Source organism: Sardina pilchardus, chromosome 19, assembly GCF_963854185.1.
Source record: "Sardina pilchardus chromosome 19, fSarPil1.1, whole genome shotgun sequence".
NCBI lineage: Eukaryota > Metazoa > Chordata > Actinopteri > Clupeiformes > Clupeidae > Sardina > Sardina pilchardus.
In genome coordinates this window covers 4,919,453-4,939,238 of record NC_085012.1, presented here as the reverse complement: position 1 = coordinate 4,939,238, position 19,786 = coordinate 4,919,453, and the positions used below count along the sequence as shown (strand labels likewise).

Here is a 19,786-nt window from a genome sequence, read left to right as displayed (position 1 = left end):
ATTCGCAAACGTTTCTGACTTGACCGTCTCTTATGAAATACTCAATTTCCTGGCCTGGTGCGTGGCTGTGTGCATCCCAATTTTGATTTGAGAACAATGACAGCCTCTCATTGGTCAAAGATGGCATAGCCTATCACGTTCTTCTATCCATTCCAACGAAACGTGCCCTGGACGTACCTGAAGGAATGAGATGCTAGTCTTCCTCAGAAAAGATTTCTGACAACTCCGAACCTATATTCAACGCGCCGGCGAAACTTAAATCCAAAGTTTGGAAGTCGTTTGGCTTTTTCAAAAGAGAAGGTCTCTTTATATGGCTCTGGTTCTATCTCTCCCGTTGTCAAGCGTGCATATCCCAGGATTCTGATTAACTTTAACTTTGAAAGATCGCTACTTTTATAGCCTACATGGCATCCAACTAGCTACAATCCACCTCCGTCATATGCTACAATGTTACTATGGTTCTGCACGTCTGTATTTCAGCTTGGATGCAACGTGACAGTTCATTTAAACTTCGCAACGAGTTTGGCGAATTAATATTCAAGTGTGATACGGGAACTACTTCAAAGGTAGCAGGTTATACGAAGTTAATGGCCACCCCATCAGCCAATCAGAGAAGAGAATTCCATTGTTGAGGGAGATAAGCAGAGAATCATTTATTCTTTTACATGAGAAAAGGCCAAGGGCAAAGCACTGCTTTATTTTCTTTTGTAACGACACCTCTTTGGTCTTTAATTTTTTTATGCAACATATACAGAGATATGTGTTTCTTCTGTTTATTTCTTTATGGTGTCCTCAGTGTGTGCCATTACTAAAATATTATATGAAAAACCTCACCTTTTCACAATAAAATGTTTTGTCATGTTCATACATCAAGTTGTTTGTCCTATTGATAACCATTAACTTGATCATGTAAAATGTGCACAATTGTAAAGTGAATGTGCACAATGAAAAATAACTTTCAGAATGCTTTCGATTATTGAACCGCATCGAATTGCATCGAATCACATCGAATTGAATCGTACCGAATCGTTTGCTATTAACATGTATCTTTTTTTGAATCGTATCGTGACAATGTATCTAGATGCGAATCGTATCGTCTTTCACATGAGAGATTCACACCCCTAGCGTGTACGCATCTTATCTGTGTGTGTCCGTATCTCAGAACTTGTAGCCTGTTGCTGTGGTTTCTCTCCTTCCGAGTTCCCACCTTGCTTTCCACAGAGACCTCATGCAATAAGCGGAAACAGCATCAGCAACACTGAAGTGGCTCTTTGAGGGAAGCCAGACCTGTGTTGAGGACCGACTCCAGGAATTGCATTTCCACAAACTCCACACGGAGCCGATTCATTGGGCAGGGCGCCTGGCCGAGCCTAATCAGATGATCTGTTTTATTGATCGGATAAACAGGGGCCGGTGAATTGTCGCCGTGGCGACGCTAGACGTGACCCCGCATGGCCCGGTGCTCACGTCCGCCGGAGACGCGCGTCTCCCGCCAATCAGATCGCCCCCGTGTCTCCCGAGTCCCGCCAATCAGATCGCACTGTGGCTCAGATGATGATTGACATGCCAAGAAGGAAGCCCTGCGCCTCCGGTCTCCAACAGCCCCCACCCCCACCCCCCCAAAACACACACACACACACACACACACACACACACACACACACACACCCTAATGAGCTCCCGCCAGCCGTGAGCGGCGAGCTCTCCATCAGCACCGCTGGGCATCAGGCGCCCCGAGCCCTGACGCCGGGCTAATTGCACGCACGCTAAACGATGGCGCCAAGGCAACGGCGATTTGCATAAATCAAATGTTCTATTTACAGGGCTGTCCACAGCAGGTCGGGTTACAACTGACATCTGTATTGGAGTAGCGGGATCTTTATTTCTGGGGTGCATTTATTAACAATAATAATAAAAGTAATAATAATAAATGCTAAGAACTAAATGTATTATGGAGATGAATTGTTTGCAAGCGTGTTCTGTTTTAAACAGACGACTGCCACAGTAGGGATCACCTGACCTCTGGTCACCTGACTGTGGGAGGGTTGTTTGAGGACAATCTGTGGCAGTAACGCTGACAATCAAGGAGTTTCCCTTCCAGTGAAGAGAAGAGAAGTGAAGTGAGCCTACAGTATCTCACACTGACCCACAAAGCCTCCATCTTCCTCTCCTGAGACGCTCAGAGAGCAGTACACACACACACACACATACACACACACACACACACACACACACACACACACACACACACACACACACACACACACACACACGGGGGCTGGGCTTAAATGGCACTGACGCAACACACCACTCTGGAGAAAGCAACATTTAACAGTAGTCTGGAGATGACCTTTTTATTTAACATTAAACCCACACACACATGTTATGAGGCAGTGGGGGATAGAGTAAGAAATGAGAGTGAAATACTGGAAGGACAGAGCGTTAAATGCCTGTAGCCGGACGCTTGGCTGTGACCCACTGAACTTGACCCCTCCCGCCCTGTGTGCCGAGAACAGAGAGCATTATGGGATAAGTGTCGCGCGTGATGCTGGCAGCCAGCTTTATTCTGTCAGCAGCTCCTGCTCTGTGTGCGTGTGTGTGTGTGTGTGTGTGTGTGTGTGTGTGTGTGTGTGTGTGTGTGTGTGTGTGTGTGTGTGTGTGTGTGTGTGAGAGAGAGAGAGAGAGAGAGAGAGAGAAAGAGAGACAGACAGAGAGTGAGAGTGCTTGTGAAGTGTCTGTGTGTGCATCTGTGTGGGTGTTTGTGTGTGTATGCGTGTGAGAGAGAGAGAGAGAGAGTGCTTGTGAATCATCTGTGTGTGTGTGTGTGTGTGTGTGTGTGTGTGTGTCCGCGTGCGCATGTATGAGAGTTAGTGAGTGAGCGTGAGAGAGAAGGAGTGTATGGTTTAAATGAGAGTGTGAGTGAGTGCGAGTGTGTATGTGTGTGTGTCTGTTTATCTGTATCTGTGTGTGTGTGTGTGTGTGTGTGTGTGTGTGTGTGTGTAAGCTCCCTTTAAGAGTGCTTCTTTTAATCCTCTCAGCGTCTTACACCCATCACATCAAAGCTGCCCCAACATCACCGACCTCACACCAGCAGCTGTTCCTCCAAACACCACCACACCACTCTTCCTGTCTCTCTCACACACTCACACACACCCACACACACACACACGATTAAGACTAATGGCCGCATTAGTGTCATGTCACCAGGGGTGCAGCTTTTTGACAGGACGTGAAGAGATCATATTATGCTGTAATAAGAGACAAGTCACAGGGACCCTCTTAAGCACACACACACACACACACACACACACACACACACACACACACACACACACACACACACACACACACACACACACACACACACACACACACACACACACACACAGGAGCGCAATGTCCGCAACGCGTTACGCTAGCAGCTGCTGTAACCACCACCATCATCATCACCATCATCATCATCATCATCATCATCATCATCATCATCATCATCATCATCGTCATCACCGCCGTCATCAGGCTCACCTTGATGTTGACGCAGTAGGGGTGGTAGCACTGGCCGCACTGAGAGCAGGCCAGCAGCCGACCCTCTTCCCCCTGACCAAAGCTCCCGCACACCACACACATGTCCTGGGAGAGGGGGAGAGAGAGAGAGAGAGGGAGAGAGAGAGAGAGAGAGAGAGAGAGAGAGGGAGAGAGAGAGAGAGAGAGAGAGAGAGAGGAGAGAGAGAGAGAGAGAGAGAGAGAGAGAGGGGGAGAGAGGGAGAGAGAGAGAGAGAGAGAGAGAGAGAGAGAGAGAGAGAGAGAGAGAGAGAGAGGGAGAGAGGGAGACAGGGAGAGAGAGAGAGAGCAAGAGGGAGAGAGCGAGAGCAAAACAGACAGAGATAGAGAGATAGAGAGAGCAAGAGAGAGAGCGAGAGAAAGAGAGGGAAGAAGAAAACAAACAAGGGTATAAATCCCAGTGCAACTCTTGAGTAATGGCTGGGGGCGAGTGGACGGACCATCAGGCGGGCGGGCGGGCGGGGGGGGGGGCACATCCATATGCAGCGAGCGCCCGCGTGGAGGGGGCCAGGGCTGCAGGGGGGATCTCTCCCTCTCTCCCTCATTCCCTCTCTCATTCTCTCTCTCTCTCTCCCTCTCCCTCGCTCTGTTTCTGCAGAGGGGAGTGGGGGGGGAGCTGAGAGAGCTAAGATGCGGGAGAGCCTGAGCACACAGCAGGATTCAGCACCCCGGGATATGTGAGGGGGGGAGGGAGAGATGAAGAGGAGAGGTGGAGAGAGAGAGAGGGAGGGATAGAGAGAGAGGGAGAGAGAGAGAGAGAGAGGGATAGAGAGGGGGGAGAGAGGGAGAGAGAGAGAGAGCACCCCGGGATATGTGTCTGAGATTTGTCTGCAATAGCTAAACTAGGCAGCCATGGAGGCTGTGAGTGTGTGCGTATGTATGAGGGGAGAGGAGACAGAGAGGGAGAGATGAAGAGGAGAGGTGGAGAGAGAGACAGAGGGACTGAGAGAGAGCGAGAGAGGGAGAGAGGGAGAGAGAGAGAGACGGAGAGGAGGCCGTGACCTCATGTATGGGCCAGATGCTGGTAGGTCCAAAGGCTTACAGGGCAGAGGGGATCATTGTGATAATGTATTGCTGCACACAAACACCACACACACACACCAAAACACACATCATGCAGAATCATTTGGAGCTGTTTGGAGACAACCCGCCACAGACATATCCAGTCATCACAGGCATACTAAAAACAGTGCACACACTGTGTCTGTAGAAACACTGTACAAAGCTGTGGTGTGTGTGTGCGTGTGTGTGTGTGTGTGTGTGTGTGTGTGTGTGTGGTGTACAATGAAGTGGTGTTCATTCATAGCCTACAGCACAGCACAGCACACAAATCCAAAATGAAGAGCAGAACAAGGATAAAATCAACACATAACCCTTCACCCACGCATGTCAAACACACACACACACACACACACACACACACACACACACACAGTCACTCACTCTTAGCACCACACACACACACACACACACACACACACACACACACACACACGTAGTAGACATACTCACTTGTTTGAGTGTGAAGCTGTCTGAGCTGGAGAACATGACCACAGTGTTGTGCATGCTGTTCTCCTCTTCCTCCTTCAGCACAAACGGCTGCTCCACAGCGCACACCTACACAGGACACACACACACACACACACACACACCATTAGCTTACAGGACAACCAAGCTCAATTTGACCAACTGAACATGAAAATGACGGACACCGTATATCATTATGTGTCTCTCTCCCTCAAACACGGTCACACTTTCACACAGACAAAGACACACACACACAAACAAATAATTGTGTCTCAATGCAATATTCAAATGAATATTTTTATAATGTGTTGATCCAAGAACTGTGTGTGTCTAATGCAAAGTAGCCTGTGACCTGATAACAAAGGCTATCACAATCTTTCCTTTCAATCTCCAGCGTTCCCAAAAGAGATCATCCACTGCTTGGTTGAATCTCCCATTGCTCTGCGTTCTTTAGAACGTGTGTTAACCAGAAGTTATTTGCACACCTATGAAGACGTACAGTAGTTGCAAAATACAGAGGTTCAGATCATAGCAACATTGTAGCATATGATGGAGGTGGCTTTTAGCTGATTGGACGGCAATAGGCTAAATAGAATAACGATGTTTCAGAGCTAAGCTTCATCAGAATCCTGGGATATGCCCGCTTGACAACAGGAGAGATGGAACTAACGACTGGCCTTTGGCCATAGCAACCATCCATTTAGAACTAGAAAGTGACAGCAGTTTGTCCTACAAGTTGAGAAATTAGTTGATCAGTGGCAGAAAGACATAGTTCTAAAAAAACAAGACAGTTTTAACGATTAAAACATTTAACTAATAACAGGAAATGAACAACACATCTGGCAACAGTGGAATAAGCGTGGTAATGCACGTCGGGGGGCGTTTAACCACCAAGACCGTACATTCATTTCAACAAACGACGCGTCAACCTTTATCCCTTACAAACGCATTGTCCTTGGTAGGGGAGGTCTATGACAAATGTACACACACACACACACACACACACACACACACACGGTTGATAGCACCTCCCCCTTTTTTTCAAATATTCGGGAAGGTCTGATGAGGTTGATGCAGAGGGATACCCTATTATACGGACACACACATACACACAATAACATATTGACAGTGTTTGCTCTGTGCGTCTTCTCAAGGCAAACGTGTAGGTTTCATTACCAGGTGTAATCTCCATTCACCATGTGGAGGCCACACTTGTCATGCTCTCCTTACACATTTTGTCACACACACTTTGGATCTGGTTGCAGTTTTACCAAACAACTGTACATGGTATTATATTCCAATATGACCCGCTAGGCTTACTGTACTTACAGAGACGGTGATTCACTGTGTGTGTGTATGTGTGTGTGTGTGTGTGTGTGTGTGTGTTTTCAAACATACAGTAGTTTACCCATCGGAGGTTTAAGCTTTCAACTGTATATGAGAATTCCAAATGGAGTCCTGCCCAAATGCAACATTTCATGGCAGAATAACCTTGTTGAGCTGCCCACTACAGCTAGAGAGAGAGAGAGAGAAATGTAGTGTAGTGTGTGTGTGTGTGTGTGTGTGTGTGAGAGAGAGTGTGTGTGTGTGTCATTTGGCTGCTGCCATGCTGCCTTTAATGTAGTGAGCAGCATTAATGGCATTTTCACATAATGTCCTGCTGGGGCTTCCAGCTACATCTACCACCCCCTCCACCTCCCCCGCCTGCACCTCCATCACGTTTGTGTGTGTGTGTGTGTGTGTGTGTGAGCTCTGCTGAGAAGACTGTTTCAGGCCAAGGCTGAGTGCATGACTGCACTGCCCCCCCCCCCCCCCCCCCCCTACATTGCACAGGGCTCCACTAAGCAAAGCACATCTGACTGTGTGTATTATTCATGCAGCAGGCCAAAGTGTGTGTGTGTGTGTGTAAGGGGAAGGACATTATGGGGGATGGGGTCAGAGTGCATGTGTGAGAGATTCAGGTCAGAATGTGCCCAGCCACATGAGTGTATGCATGTGTGTGGGTGGCAGAATCAATATGTCTCTGTCAGCAGGTGTGTGTGTGTGTGTGTGTGTGTGTGGAGTCAGTGCATCTCGATCAGCACAAATGCATTTGAGCCTGTGTGTGTGTGTGTGTGTGGTCCTACCCCGGGGATGATTGGCGGGATGCTGTCGGCCTTCAGTCTGGAGCGTCCTCGGCCCCCTCGTCCAGACAGGTTGGCCCCCCTCGGACGCCGTCGCCCGGGAAACCCTGACCCCCGGCCCTGCAGGAGGAGAGAGAGCATGATGAGTGTGTGTGTGTGTGTGTGTGTCTGTCTGTTTGTTTTAATTTGCATAATTTCAAAACAGCAACTTCACTCACTCACGCATGTGCACACACAGGGTGAGTTAACATGCACATTTAATCCGATTAGAATCCGATTATTCGTATCAAAGTGGAATCATGCCTCAATCGGAATAAAAGTCCTCATATAACACTTTAGCAATCTGGCTTATCTGAAGCACAGTACACTACCGTTGTGATCATCTAAACATCTCATCCATAGCCTAGCCGATTAGGACACTGCTTACGAAGAGACAGCTGACCACACCAACAAAGCGATTTCATGTTCTGGCCTCTCTTCCTTACGTCCAGTATGAATAAACATGCACCAACTTCACACTGTTGCTTCAGCCCTGCGCTGAACAGACGACAGATTTGTACTTTGAGCAGATTTCAAACCTGTTACAACCAATGTTACACAACTATTCCGTTTACATGTCTTTGTGTACATCACACAACATCCGATCGCATTAGATTATTGTGCAATGTAAACAGCTCGACAGCCACCTTCAATTGGAATCATTTCAATCTGACTGAGAAGTGTGTGTGTGTGTGTGTGTGTGTGTGTGTGTGTGTGTGTGTGTGTGCAAATGGGGCTGCACACACACATAATTACACACAGTATGACCTGTTCAATTACTGACAAATAAAGGAGAAGCGTAATGGGAACCTTGGAATAAAACCCCAAACCACATAAAACCACCAAACGTCCACATAATGCAGTCTTTAACTCGGGGAGAGAATAAACGCGCGGCGCGTGATCAGTCAAAATGAGCGAGAACAAGAGCGGAGAAATGGAACTAATAACGAGGAGGGGGCGCGCATGAATCAGGAGGAATAACAAGACAGCCAAGGAAGATAAAACACTCGTCATCAGTCCAGCGCTCCCAGAGCTCTCTTTGCGCATGCTAATAACCCCACACACACACACACGCTTGGAGCTTCCCTACAAGGTTTACTGATGGCAATGATAACAACCCTCCCCTCCCCAGCACCCCCCGAGCCGGGGGAGGTTACCACTGACTCAGACAGTAGATGCTCCGCGTCTGACCTATTTTCCCCTCCACCAGACTACATGAGCGAGCTACCTTTTAAGCACACATTAGGTGGGGAGAATGGACAGACTGCAAGGGGACTAATCTGGCAGCACTCTGGGGGGGGGGGGAGGTAAACTCCAGACGAGGCAACTGCAAGACTAACCTTTCCACAGCCATACAGCCGCTCATGTGGCAGCCTAGTTTTCAATGCCTCACTACGATCTGAGACTCATTAACTTGAATGTTGTCTCAGCGGCCGGGATTTGCCATAGGGCTTGCTCAGTTCGCTGCGAGAGGCAGAATAAAATGTGCGCTTTGACTGCTGTAGGTCTCCAGACTAAGGTGGTGGTGGTGGTGGTAAAGGGTAAGGAACCTGGTTAGCATGCAGTAGCTACATAACATTTAACCACAGATTGCTCTAGGGCGACTGCCCCCCGCAATTAGCATCTGTCAGTGGCTTTGGATAAAAGCAGCAGCTAAAAGCTTAAATAAATAAATAACTAAAATAATAATAAATGTCGCTACAAGGGGATGCTAAAAATAAAGAGCGATAGCAGCCAGGGCCCGGCCCCTGCACACCATGTGTCTTTGTGCGAGGCTGTGACATAACATAACTCTTCTCATTCAGCAAGCACATCCGTCACCTTCCACTCCCATAATCCTACACCCACCACCACCCACCCCCAACCAGCCCACCCCACCCCCGCAAGGAAGAGATAAGATCATCCCCTCCTGGTCTCTGCTGTGCTTGCATCCCCTCTCCTCCCTCCCCTTCCGGCCTCCACACACACACACACACACACACACAAACACACCCCAACACCACCACCACCAACCTTTCCACTCCCCACTGCACTTTCCACTGCAAAACCCGCTGCAACGAAGCACGCCTAGGTCACGCTGCACTCCTCTGGCCCCTCGACAACAGCGAGCACTCTCCTCCGCTCCCCTCTCCTCCTCTCCCTCCCCTCCTCTACTCTCCTCTCCTCCCCTCTCCTCTCCTCTCCTCTCCTCCGCTCTCCTCTCCTCTCCTCTCCTCTCCTCCCCTCCCCTCCCCTCTCCTCCCCTCCCCTCCCCTCTCCTCTCATCTGCTCTCCTCTCCTCCGCTCTCCTCTCCTCTCCTCCCCTCCCCTCTCTTCTCCTCTCCTCTCCTCTCCTCTGCTCTCCTCTCCTCTCCTCCCCTCTCCTCTCCTCTCCTCCGCTCTCCTCCCCTCCCCTCCCCTCTCCTCTCCTCCCCTCCCCTCTCTTCTCCTCTCCTCTCATCTGCTCTCCTCTCCTCTCCTCTCCTTCGCTCTCCTTCTCCTCCTCTCCTCTCCTCCTCCTCCTCCTCCTCCTCCTCCCCTCTCTCTTCTCCTCTCCTCTCCTCTCCTCTCCTCTCCTTCGCTCTCCTCCTCCTCCTCTCCTATCCTCCTCCTCTCCTCTTCTCCTCTCCTCTCTTCTCCTCTCCTCCTCCTCTCCTCTCCTCTCCTCCCCTCCCCTCTCTTCTCCTCTCCTCTCATCTGCTCTCCTCTCCTCAGCTCTCCTCCTCCTCCTCTCCTCTCCTCTCCGCTCCGGTCTGTTCTGGCTCAAATCCCATTTCCTCCAGGTAATTACCTCGGCCGGGCGGCAGCTCCGTGCCCCGTCAGACAGGAGATGTCAGCTCTGCTTAGACAGATGGCCCCGACGAGGACGAGGCCCACCCCACACACACACACACACACACACACACACACCCCACCTCTGACATCCTGCACCAGCCCAAACCCCATCCATTGATGCCAACCAAAGCCAACGATGGAAAAGAAAACAAACCAGAGAAGAGGATGGGTGGCTGAATAAATATACAAGTGCGTAAGGAGAGGTGAGTGGTTCTGTCACTGACTGCACTTGTGAGAAGACGTGGAGGCCCAGCCAGTTGGTGCTGAATGACCCCCCCCCGCGGGCCTCCTGGAGTCCGAGCTGATTGACAGGCAGCATCTTTGGCAGTCCTCTCACTCCAGATCTCTCGCTCAACACTCCTCGCCGTGAAATAAGACAAAAAATTCAGCGTGACACGGCGAGAGCGAGAGCAGCTTCTGCTAGCGTAGCGCCTGGCTACCGGCAGAGTGCTTGGCTTTCCGAGCTGCAGACGCGCAGGGCATTCCTGACGAGTGGTTTAAAAAGGTGTGCTGACGCGAGACTGACCGCTGGTCCCACTCGTCCCGAAGGGGCAGGACTCGTCTCATACCCCCTGTCAATCATCAGCCTGCTGAGTGGTCGTCAGGGGAACCACGAGGGGTTATGTAAGGTGCCTCACAGACCAATTCTCAGCTCACTGGACCGGACTGGACTCCTCACCTCTGCTCTCTGTAAGGAGCCAACTAGACATAAAGCACTTCTGCAGTATGGACACAAGGGCCAAGAGAAGATAGAACAGTGTTTTTTAACTATCCACACGAGACCGGACAGGTCAACCGCTAGTCTATGAATCACAATGTAAGGCTGGCTAGCCTACAAAAAATGGCACCACGTGGACCTGTGACAATCTGAATTTAAAATTGCAGGCTAATCCCAGATTGTAATGCAATCAATCTTTCAACAGAAGCTCCTCCTTCAGCCAAATCTCAAGCACAATCTTCTCTGCTGTTGCGTTTTCACAGAGAAACGTAAATCATCCTCAAACCTGGCCACTAAGTTTTCCACTCCCTTAAGCAGGGAGTTGCTCCCCAACAGTTCTCCATCAAAAACACACCGTCCCCACATCCTGCTCCCGAGCCGTTCCAGACAAGTTCCCGCTCCCAGGGTGCACTGGGGTAAAATTCCAGGACGTCCCCCAGAAGCTCACAGCACAATTTACAACCCTCGAGGAGCCGCTTGCCTGGGCTGACGCTCACCTCTTTATCCCCAAAGGTTACCTCAGTCATCGCTAACTCAAGACAAACCTCAGAAGCTCATGAACCATTCACTGTGCTCATGGATGCAACAGCCACCATTTCCCATAGTGATCCTCCCATCTTTGGACTACGCACTTCAACAGCCAACATTTACATAGTGACCCTCCATCTTTGGACTACGCACTTCAACAGCCACAATTTACATAGTGACCCCCATCTTTGGACTACGCACTTCAACAGCCACCATTTACATAGTGACCCCCAGCTTTGGACTACACACTTCAACAGCGACCATATCTCATACTGCCCCCCCCCCCCCATCTTTGGACTACGCACTTCAACAGCCACAATTTCCCATAGTGACCCCCCATCTTTGGACTACGCACTTCAACAGCCAACATTTACATAGTGACCCTCCATCTTTGGACTACGCACTTCAACAGCCACCATTTCCCATAGTGATCCTCCCATGACTGGCCCCCACCCCCTCCCGTCCCACCCCCAGCAGATTTACCACTCTCATGGTCCAGACGGGCGGTGGGCCCTGGAGGTGCCGTGTCCTGGGCCCGTCCCCACACTCCCCGTACTCAGGGGACCAGGAGGGGGAGCGCCCGGCGCTACGGCTGCTCCAAGCTCCCTGGGGGGGGGGGGGGGGGGGGGGGGGGGGCGGGGTGAGGCGGGGGGGGAGGAAGGAGTGGAGGGAGGGACGTAGAGAGAGAGGAGGGGGAGGGGGGCAGGAAGGAACGGAGAGAGGGGCATTGGGGTCATTTGATGGGGGAGGTGGGGGTGGGGGTAAGGGGAGTGAGAGGGCACAAAATGCAGCAACATAAATTTGAAAGCTTGCATACCATGAAACACATTCACAGAAAAAAATAATAAGCAAAGCAAAGTATATCAGATATGCAGCATACAGTTAATGCATCATCACATTGGCAAATATTGTTAACATTCACCAGCCCAGAAAATCAAAAGTGAGTGAGTGAGTGAGTGAGAAGAAGCTTGGAAGTTTGGGGGAACTTTAGCCATGCAAACCTTTTTCTTAGTCCATTAGTTGGAAACGAAACAGACTACGCAGTCCCAGGGACCATTCCACTAAGCAGGGTTTGTGATCATTACCTTCAAATTGGAATTTGGGGGCCGAACTCAATCTGCCAGAAATAATGAAAAAGCTGCTGGAGGGAGAAGTCGTAACGGTGTTCAGGGCTAATTTCGCCCTGCTGCTAATCTCATTTGCGCTGAGTGTCGACTCAGCTATGATCTATGCGCCGGCGTGTCGGCCTGTCTCCACGGTAACGGGCGGCACTTGTTGGTTTGTTGACACAACAGCTATGATTATGTCAGCACGCTAGCTCGTTGAGATAAACACGCCACACATCTGGGGATTTTCTTACACGGCATCACAGCGAGCATTTAGCTCATTAAACAAGCTAATCGGAGAGAGGCTGCATAATTAGCCTTGATAATACAATCACTGCGAGGCCTTTTCTTATGTTTTTTGGGCTTTATAAATAATATATAAATGCCGACGGTGGAGGAGCGTTCCCTCCCCATTTCATGTATACATTTGTCCCAAACTTCCAGTTCCATGTCAGGCACTTAATGAAACCACTGAATACAACACATCATTCCCTTGAGCACAAGACAGATTTAAAACACTGATTATGTAAAGGGAGAGGAAAGTAGAACTCTCATGGCATCTCAGAACAGGCATGATAAAAAAGAGGAGTGTAGAGGGGGGAAAAAAACGTGATTAAGAAGCACAGCACAAACAAAACCCTACATACTGTACATACACAACACACACAGGCAACAGAGAGAGGACAAGAAACTCCCCATGCTGTCAGAGACCACATGCTGAAAGAATAAAGTGCACACCAAACAAGAAAAAACAAGAAACAGGGAAAAGAAAACATTCAAAACAACAGGGCTTGATACAAACAAACACGAGTGGGCAAAGCACAGCCGGCAACGCAGGAAGGGAACGGGTAGATATAAAATGTGAAACTCCCAGCCCAGAAAATGTGCTTACTGAATCCAAAAGTCAGGCTGTCTTAATTAAAGAAGCAACAGATCCAACCATTGTTGACATAGGCAGAATCTGCTCCGTTTTGCCCATTCACTCAGGACGGAGGAGGAGCATGTTGAAATTCAGCATTATTCGCCCTTAATCCAGGAAAAACTTAATTACAGACACAAGCTGATATTGGACACCAATATCAAACCATCTGCAAAGCAAAGCCCCGCCATCCTCTTAAGAGAGGCGAGCCTAAGCTTCGTCTTCGCTCACGTAATGCGCACAGATCTGGAGCCCAGATAATAATAATGTGCTCGCAGGATGGAGCTCATGTGAGATGACAACGTCGTCGGTATAAACTCAGCACCACCAGATGGAGGCTCCAGCTCCAGCACCATTCAGTGGGAAGATCTCTGGTTTATATATGCAATGGCTTTGCTTGGGTGAAGCCCTACTCTGATGAAGCCGGGTCTATCACAGGAGAAGTGAACGGGTGCCCAGCCTCTGGACTATGCAGGAGCTGCGGTGGACTGGAGCGACTGCAGGGCACGGAGTGAGATTTATGCAAGAGCGCCACTCATGCGACCCCGCGGAGCTAAGCCCCATGAGAGAGGCTGGAGGAAGCGCCGGCACACAGGCTCATATGCACAACAAAAAAAACCTGCTCCGACACTCGTGCACAAACTCACTCTTTCTCTCCCTCTCTCTATCTATCCCTCACACACACACACACACGTGCACACACACACACACACACACACAGATATGAGGAGGGGGGGTTGGGCAAGGCCCCCCCAACAGCACATTTTCGAGAGGCAGGAAATCCCAGTTGGACGTAAGGACTGCAGTCCACCCTCCAAATTACAGCAGTGCCGGGAAGTTGCTCTCCCACGAGACACAAACCGAGACCGAGAGATGGGGGGAGAGAGAGACAGCGGTAGATTGAAGAAAGAGTGAAAAGAGGTATTAGAGAGAGCGAGGCAGGGGGGAGAGAGAGAGAGGGAGAAAGAGAGAGAGAGAGAGAGAGGGAAAAAGAGAGAGAGAGAGAGAAAAGGAGAGAGAGAAATGGTGCAACACAGAGGAAAGGCAACCCTGGAGAAAAGCCGGCTCGCCTACGATGCCTCCCATCTCTCTTTCCATTGGGGAGCGGAGAGGCTGCCTGTCAATCACATCAAACAGTCAAGTTTCCACACAGGTCCTCCAACAAGGTCACCTGCAGAGGGGGCCTCCTCCAACTGCATAACTAGCAGGAGCCATCAGCACCAGCTTCCAGCATGTGTGCGTGAGTGTATATGAAGGGGGGGGGCGCAAGACCACGCACAACTCTGATGCCAGGGCGGAGAGGACGAGAGAGGACGGTGTGGTGCCAGCTTTAATTTGGGCTTCTGACAGCTTAGGAAGAGCGTGCAAAAAAAAAAAAAAAAAAAAAAGATTCCGAGCCATCCTTCGGCGGCGGCGGCGGCAGCCAAAGTGGAAATGGGGTTTGTGTCGTGCTTTCCAGCTGAATGAGCACTTATCCGAATAATACACCTCCAAAAAGGCTCCTTTATGTTCGCCTAGCATCAAAACCCCAGGCTCTGCAGCCAGGCTCCCAACCCCCACTCTCTCCAGGGTTGCTCTGAATTATGAGCGGCTAGCAAACGAGCGAGGGAGGGAGGGAGGGAGCGAGAGCACAGCTCGGGCCCTTCCACATTAATTAATACACCCTACACACTGGCACTAATCAATGTGACTGAGCAACAAAAAAGTAGAGGAGGGAGAGGGGAGGAAAAAAGGAACGAGAATAATTACTACAAGCCTGCAAATGTGGATCACAGACAGACAGAGACAGAGGGGGGAATAAAGGACTGAAGCCCCAACACTCTGGGCTTCCCGGGACCAACACAAACCTCTATTAGCAGTTCTAAGGCACTCGAGTGTTCTTTGGAACAAAAGGGGACCAGAAGACTGGAGAAGCAAAACAAAAAAAACAAAACTCTAAAAGTTCAGCAGTCTTACCTGTTTCACTCGTGGTCTGCCCGGCGAGAACTTCCTCTTGGAGATGGCCGGCTTGCCCATGCCGATTTTGGGGGTGAGGGGGATGAAGGTGGTGGTTGGCGGGGGCTGTGTGGGCGTGCTGTGGGCCGGGGTCAGGGAGCCCTCCCTGGGGGAGGCCTCGGTCGAGAAGGGCGAGCGGGCGAGCCGACAGGACCCTTCCGACGAGAAGCCCGGCGAGAACTTGAGGCTCTTGTCGTCGCCGAGCGGCGAGCCGAAGCCCGAGAAGCTGTGCTCGCTGGCCGGCGTGGTGTCCATGTCCAGGTCCACGTCGACGTCGACGTCGGCGTCCGCCAGGCCGCACACGTCCGTGTCGTGGGAGGGGATGGAGTCCAGGTCAGGGAGCACGCTCAGCAGCTCCTGCTTGTCCTCCTCCATCTCCCTCTCCTCCTCTTCCTCTTCCTCCTCCACCACTGCCACCGCTGCAGCAGCCACCACCTCGTCCTCTTCCTCTGGCTCCGCTTCTGGCTCCTCTACCTCCTCCACATGATTGTCTTCGGTCATTTTTTCCTCGGGTTCATCGTTGACCACATTTTGAACTTTGGGCGACGGTTCCGGAACAATCTCTCTGATCGGGTCACCATTGGTGACTGACGGTTCTGAGGGACACACCTCCATAGATTCGTCTTCAGCGGCTACGGGCGGCTCAGGAGAGGACACCTCCTTAGTGGGCGAGGGGAGGTGCTCTTTCGCAGGACTTCCTGTGCTTTGTGGCTCGTCCTCGTCCTCCTCCTCGTCCTCCCTCTCCGCCGCTACTTCAGGCACTAGTTCGGCCACCTCCTTCTCCGTCTCCGTCTCCGTTTCCATGGCGTCGGGGACCTCGGGGTCTTGAGGGGAGTCACCCGGAGACGTGGGGTCCTGCGAGAGCGACGAGGAGTGCTGGGGGGACTCGGCCCCCTCGGTCAGCGTCACGGTCACCTGGATCTCCTGAGCAGGTTCAGCTGCAGAACAATCGTCATGTTAGATGCCTACTGTACCAACATGGCCATTTACAACTACGTGCTACTGTACAGTACACTCAGCTACAGAAGAGGGAAATGAAATACAATGGCACAACATTACAGTGTGATGACTTTAGGATAGACTGGGACAGGCTAGCACTAGAAGGAGTAAGAGGAACTAAATAAAAACATTAGGGCTGTCAATCGATTAAAAATTTTAATCTAACTAATTACATACTGTGTGATTAATTAATCTAAATTAATCGCATATAAAATGTAATTGCAAAATCGCAATGTCAACACTATTTCTTTGCAGTACTGTGGTACTTAAGAGTTGACGAACTCCAGTGATAAGCAAATTCTGTGCTGCAGACATCGCAGAGGACTTTGTTTTAATCAACACTTTCTTTTTAACACCGTCAGGCCGTTTTTTTTTTTTTTTTTTTTAAGTAAATGTTCCAATCAACGATCCAGGCAGCACATTCTCTCCCCATTTTACGGTCTAATGGTTACTCACTAGAATGGCTCTGGGTCAAAGGTCATCAATTAATCTGTGTTAATTTTTTTAATCAGTTATTTGATCTCAAATTAATTAATCTAAATTAATCAGTTATTTTGACAGCCCTAAAACAGAACAGAGCAGAGAGGAGAAAAGACTAGGGCCACGTTTCCCAGATTCGTTAAGAGGCTCTTAAGTACGAAGAACTTCTTAGGAGCGTTATTAGAACGATCTTAGGAGCGTTCTTAGAACGATCTTAGAGCGCTCCTAAGAAGTTCTTAGCACTTCAGAGCTTCTTAATGAATCTGGGAAACCCGGCCCAGAGCACGGATATCTGTGATGATATCTGTGCTGATGACGGAGTGCAGCCTGCATGGGCTCCTACCTGATGGAGACTCCTTCTTCACCTCCTGCAGGTCGTCTGGCGTGGGGCTGGCGCTCGCCTCCTGCTCCAGTGTGGTGTCCTGCACCTCCTCCTTCTCCTCTTCCTCTTGCTCCCATTCCTTCGCTGCCAGCTGCTCCTCAGCCTTCTCCTCCTGCTCCACCTGCTCCTCTGGGACCGTCGACTCCTCTGGGACTGGTGACTCCTCTGGGACCGTCGACTCCTCTGGAACTGGTGACTCCTCTGGAACTGTCGACTCCTCTGTGACCGCCGACTCCTCTGTGACCGCCGACTCCTCTATCTCCCTCGACTCCTCTGTGACTGTCGACTCCTCTATCACTGTCGACTCCTCTGTGACCATCGACTCCTCTGTGACTACTGTAGACTCTATCCCCCTCGACTCCTCTGTCACTGTCGACTCCTCTATGACCGTCGACTCCTCTATGACCGTCGACTCCTCTGGGACCGCCGACTCCTCTGGGACCGCCGACTCCTCTGGGACTGTCGACTCCTCTGTTACCGCCGGCTCCTCTGTGACTGTCGACTCCTCTATCTCCCTCGACTCCTCTGTGACTGTCGACTCCTCTATCCCCCTCGACTCCTCTGTGACTGTCGACTCCTCTATCACTGTCGACTCCTCTGTGACCATCGACTCCTCTGTGACTACTGTAGACTCTATCCCCCTCGACTCCTCTGTCACTGTCGACTCCTCTGTGACCGTCGACTCCTCTGTGACCATCGACTCCTCTGTGCCTGTCGACTGCTCTGTGCCTGTTGATTCTTCAATGCCCGTCGACTCCTCTGTGACTGTCGACTCCTCTGTGACTGTCGACTCCTCTGTGACTGTCGACTCCTCGGTGATTGTTGACTCCTCCGTGACCGTCGACTCCTCGGTGACCGTCGACTCCTCCATGGCCTGCTGAGAGTCCTCTGTGGTCAGCTCCTCCTTCTCCTCCTCCTTTGGCTGTTCTGTGATGTTTGTTACCCCTTTCTCCTCCTCCATCTCCTTCTCCTCCTCCTCCTCTTTCACCTCCTCCTTCTTCTCCCCCTCCTGCTGTTTCTCCTCTTCCAGCTTCTCCTCCTCAACCATCACCTCTTTCTCCTCCTCCTTCTCCTCCTTCTCTACAGGCAGTTGTGGCTCAGTCTTCTGCTCTTCCTTGACCTCCTCCGCTTCATCCTTGCCAGTCTTTGAGGCTTCTTGCTCCTCTTGCTCCTCGGTCTCCAGCTCCACCTTTTCCTCGTCCTCCTCCACAGCCATGAAGACATCTGGCAAAATAGAAGCCAAACAGAATAAATTCACACGAGAGTTCAAACAAACATGCAATGAATGTAAACAGAGGCGGACTACAATCAAATTCCCCACACAGAAGTCTTAACGGTCAGGCGGTCGAAAATGCGTTTTGAGACAGGAAAGGGTATAATTGGGAGGACTCCCGAGGTCTCTCTGTGAGGTGACTCTTGGAAGACTGCAGCTCCTGCAGGGGATCTGAACTGCCAAACAAAGTTTACATGCCTTGGCCAAAAGATCTGAGCCCTTCCAAAACCAAACAAAAACAGGGAAAAAATGAAGGAGGAAACGACAGCTGTTCAGGCTTTCATCTAATATCCAGCACACTTTCATCCCACTATCCAACACAACGCAGCCAAGCTCCCTTTCCTTTAATACCTCGGACTCTCTCGTGGTAGCCCAGAGGAGCATCACGTCAACCCTACCCCCTCATGCTACAGACCTGCGTTCTAATGAGAAGACGCACGTTCCCGCCAAAGGAAGTTACAGTTCCATTGTGTCCCCGTCGAGAAACCCCAGCAGGACCTATAACTCAATATTTAGATTCCCTGAGTAAATAATCCTGCTTCTCTACAAATATCTATTAGGAACTCTTCCTCTACGGCTCTCTTCCCTCTCTCATGCTCCAGGGCATTCAAATTATAATTGGAAAAGACAACATCTATAATGGCTGTAAAAGGTTAAAAGAATTGAGAAAAGTGTTTCCCTATCAATTGCATTCTCCTCCCAGGCCCCCCACAGGGATTGTACGTAAAACTAACCGTGGCCTTGCCAGCCATTATCTAAACAAGAAAATTGCATTAAACTCTTGCAGATGAAAACTGTGGGGAGTCTGAGGCTATGAAACTCCCGGCGTCGTCTTCTTCTTCGAGAGACAAATATTTCCCAAAGGGCACAATAGTGGTCTGTCCAGAACTCCTGAACTGTCCTCCGCTCCAAAACACATGCACACGTCAAAATCCCCCCAGCCCCCATTAAACTCTCTTCCTCGCTCAATTCTATGCACCATCCCACTGATGGTTGAAGAGCGGCATACACACTCGCTCAAGAAAATTTGGAGGCGACCGTTGCCATGACGACAGTCATTTTTCAGACATGGCCTCAGTGGTTTTGGGAATAATTCAATTTCTTTAATTATTTGAAGGAGGAAATAGAATCAGATACAAAACACACTCACAGAGACAGACAGACACACACACACACACACACACACACACACTTTACCAGTTTGTCACTCACAGATAAACAGGTCAGAGAGGCAGCCATGAATTGATGCCAATCTCCTTGCTTGGTGTGGGGCTACATTACCTCCAAGGAGCCAGATTAGCCACCTCTCAAAGGAGAATTTC

General features: G+C 50.3%; 1 protein-coding gene across 2 annotated transcripts in view; it reads right to left on the bottom strand.

Annotated features, from left to right (window-relative positions):
- kmt2ca (lysine (K)-specific methyltransferase 2Ca) overlaps positions 1–19,786 on the bottom strand; it is a 144,682-nt gene that overhangs the window by 58,003 nt on the left and 66,893 nt on the right. For both annotated transcript variants that reach the window (XM_062520844.1, XM_062520845.1), the window contains exons 14-19: positions 17,153–18,415; positions 15,292–16,268; positions 11,794–11,916; positions 7,215–7,331; positions 5,074–5,178; positions 3,526–3,630 (exon numbers count right to left, since the gene is read on the bottom strand). In XM_062520844.1, the coding sequence (XP_062376828.1) occupies positions 3,526–3,630; positions 5,074–5,178; positions 7,215–7,331; positions 11,794–11,916; positions 15,292–16,268; positions 17,153–18,415 (2,690 nt within the window). The remainder of the gene's footprint in view (positions 1–3,525; positions 3,631–5,073; positions 5,179–7,214; positions 7,332–11,793; positions 11,917–15,291; positions 16,269–17,152; positions 18,416–19,786) is intronic.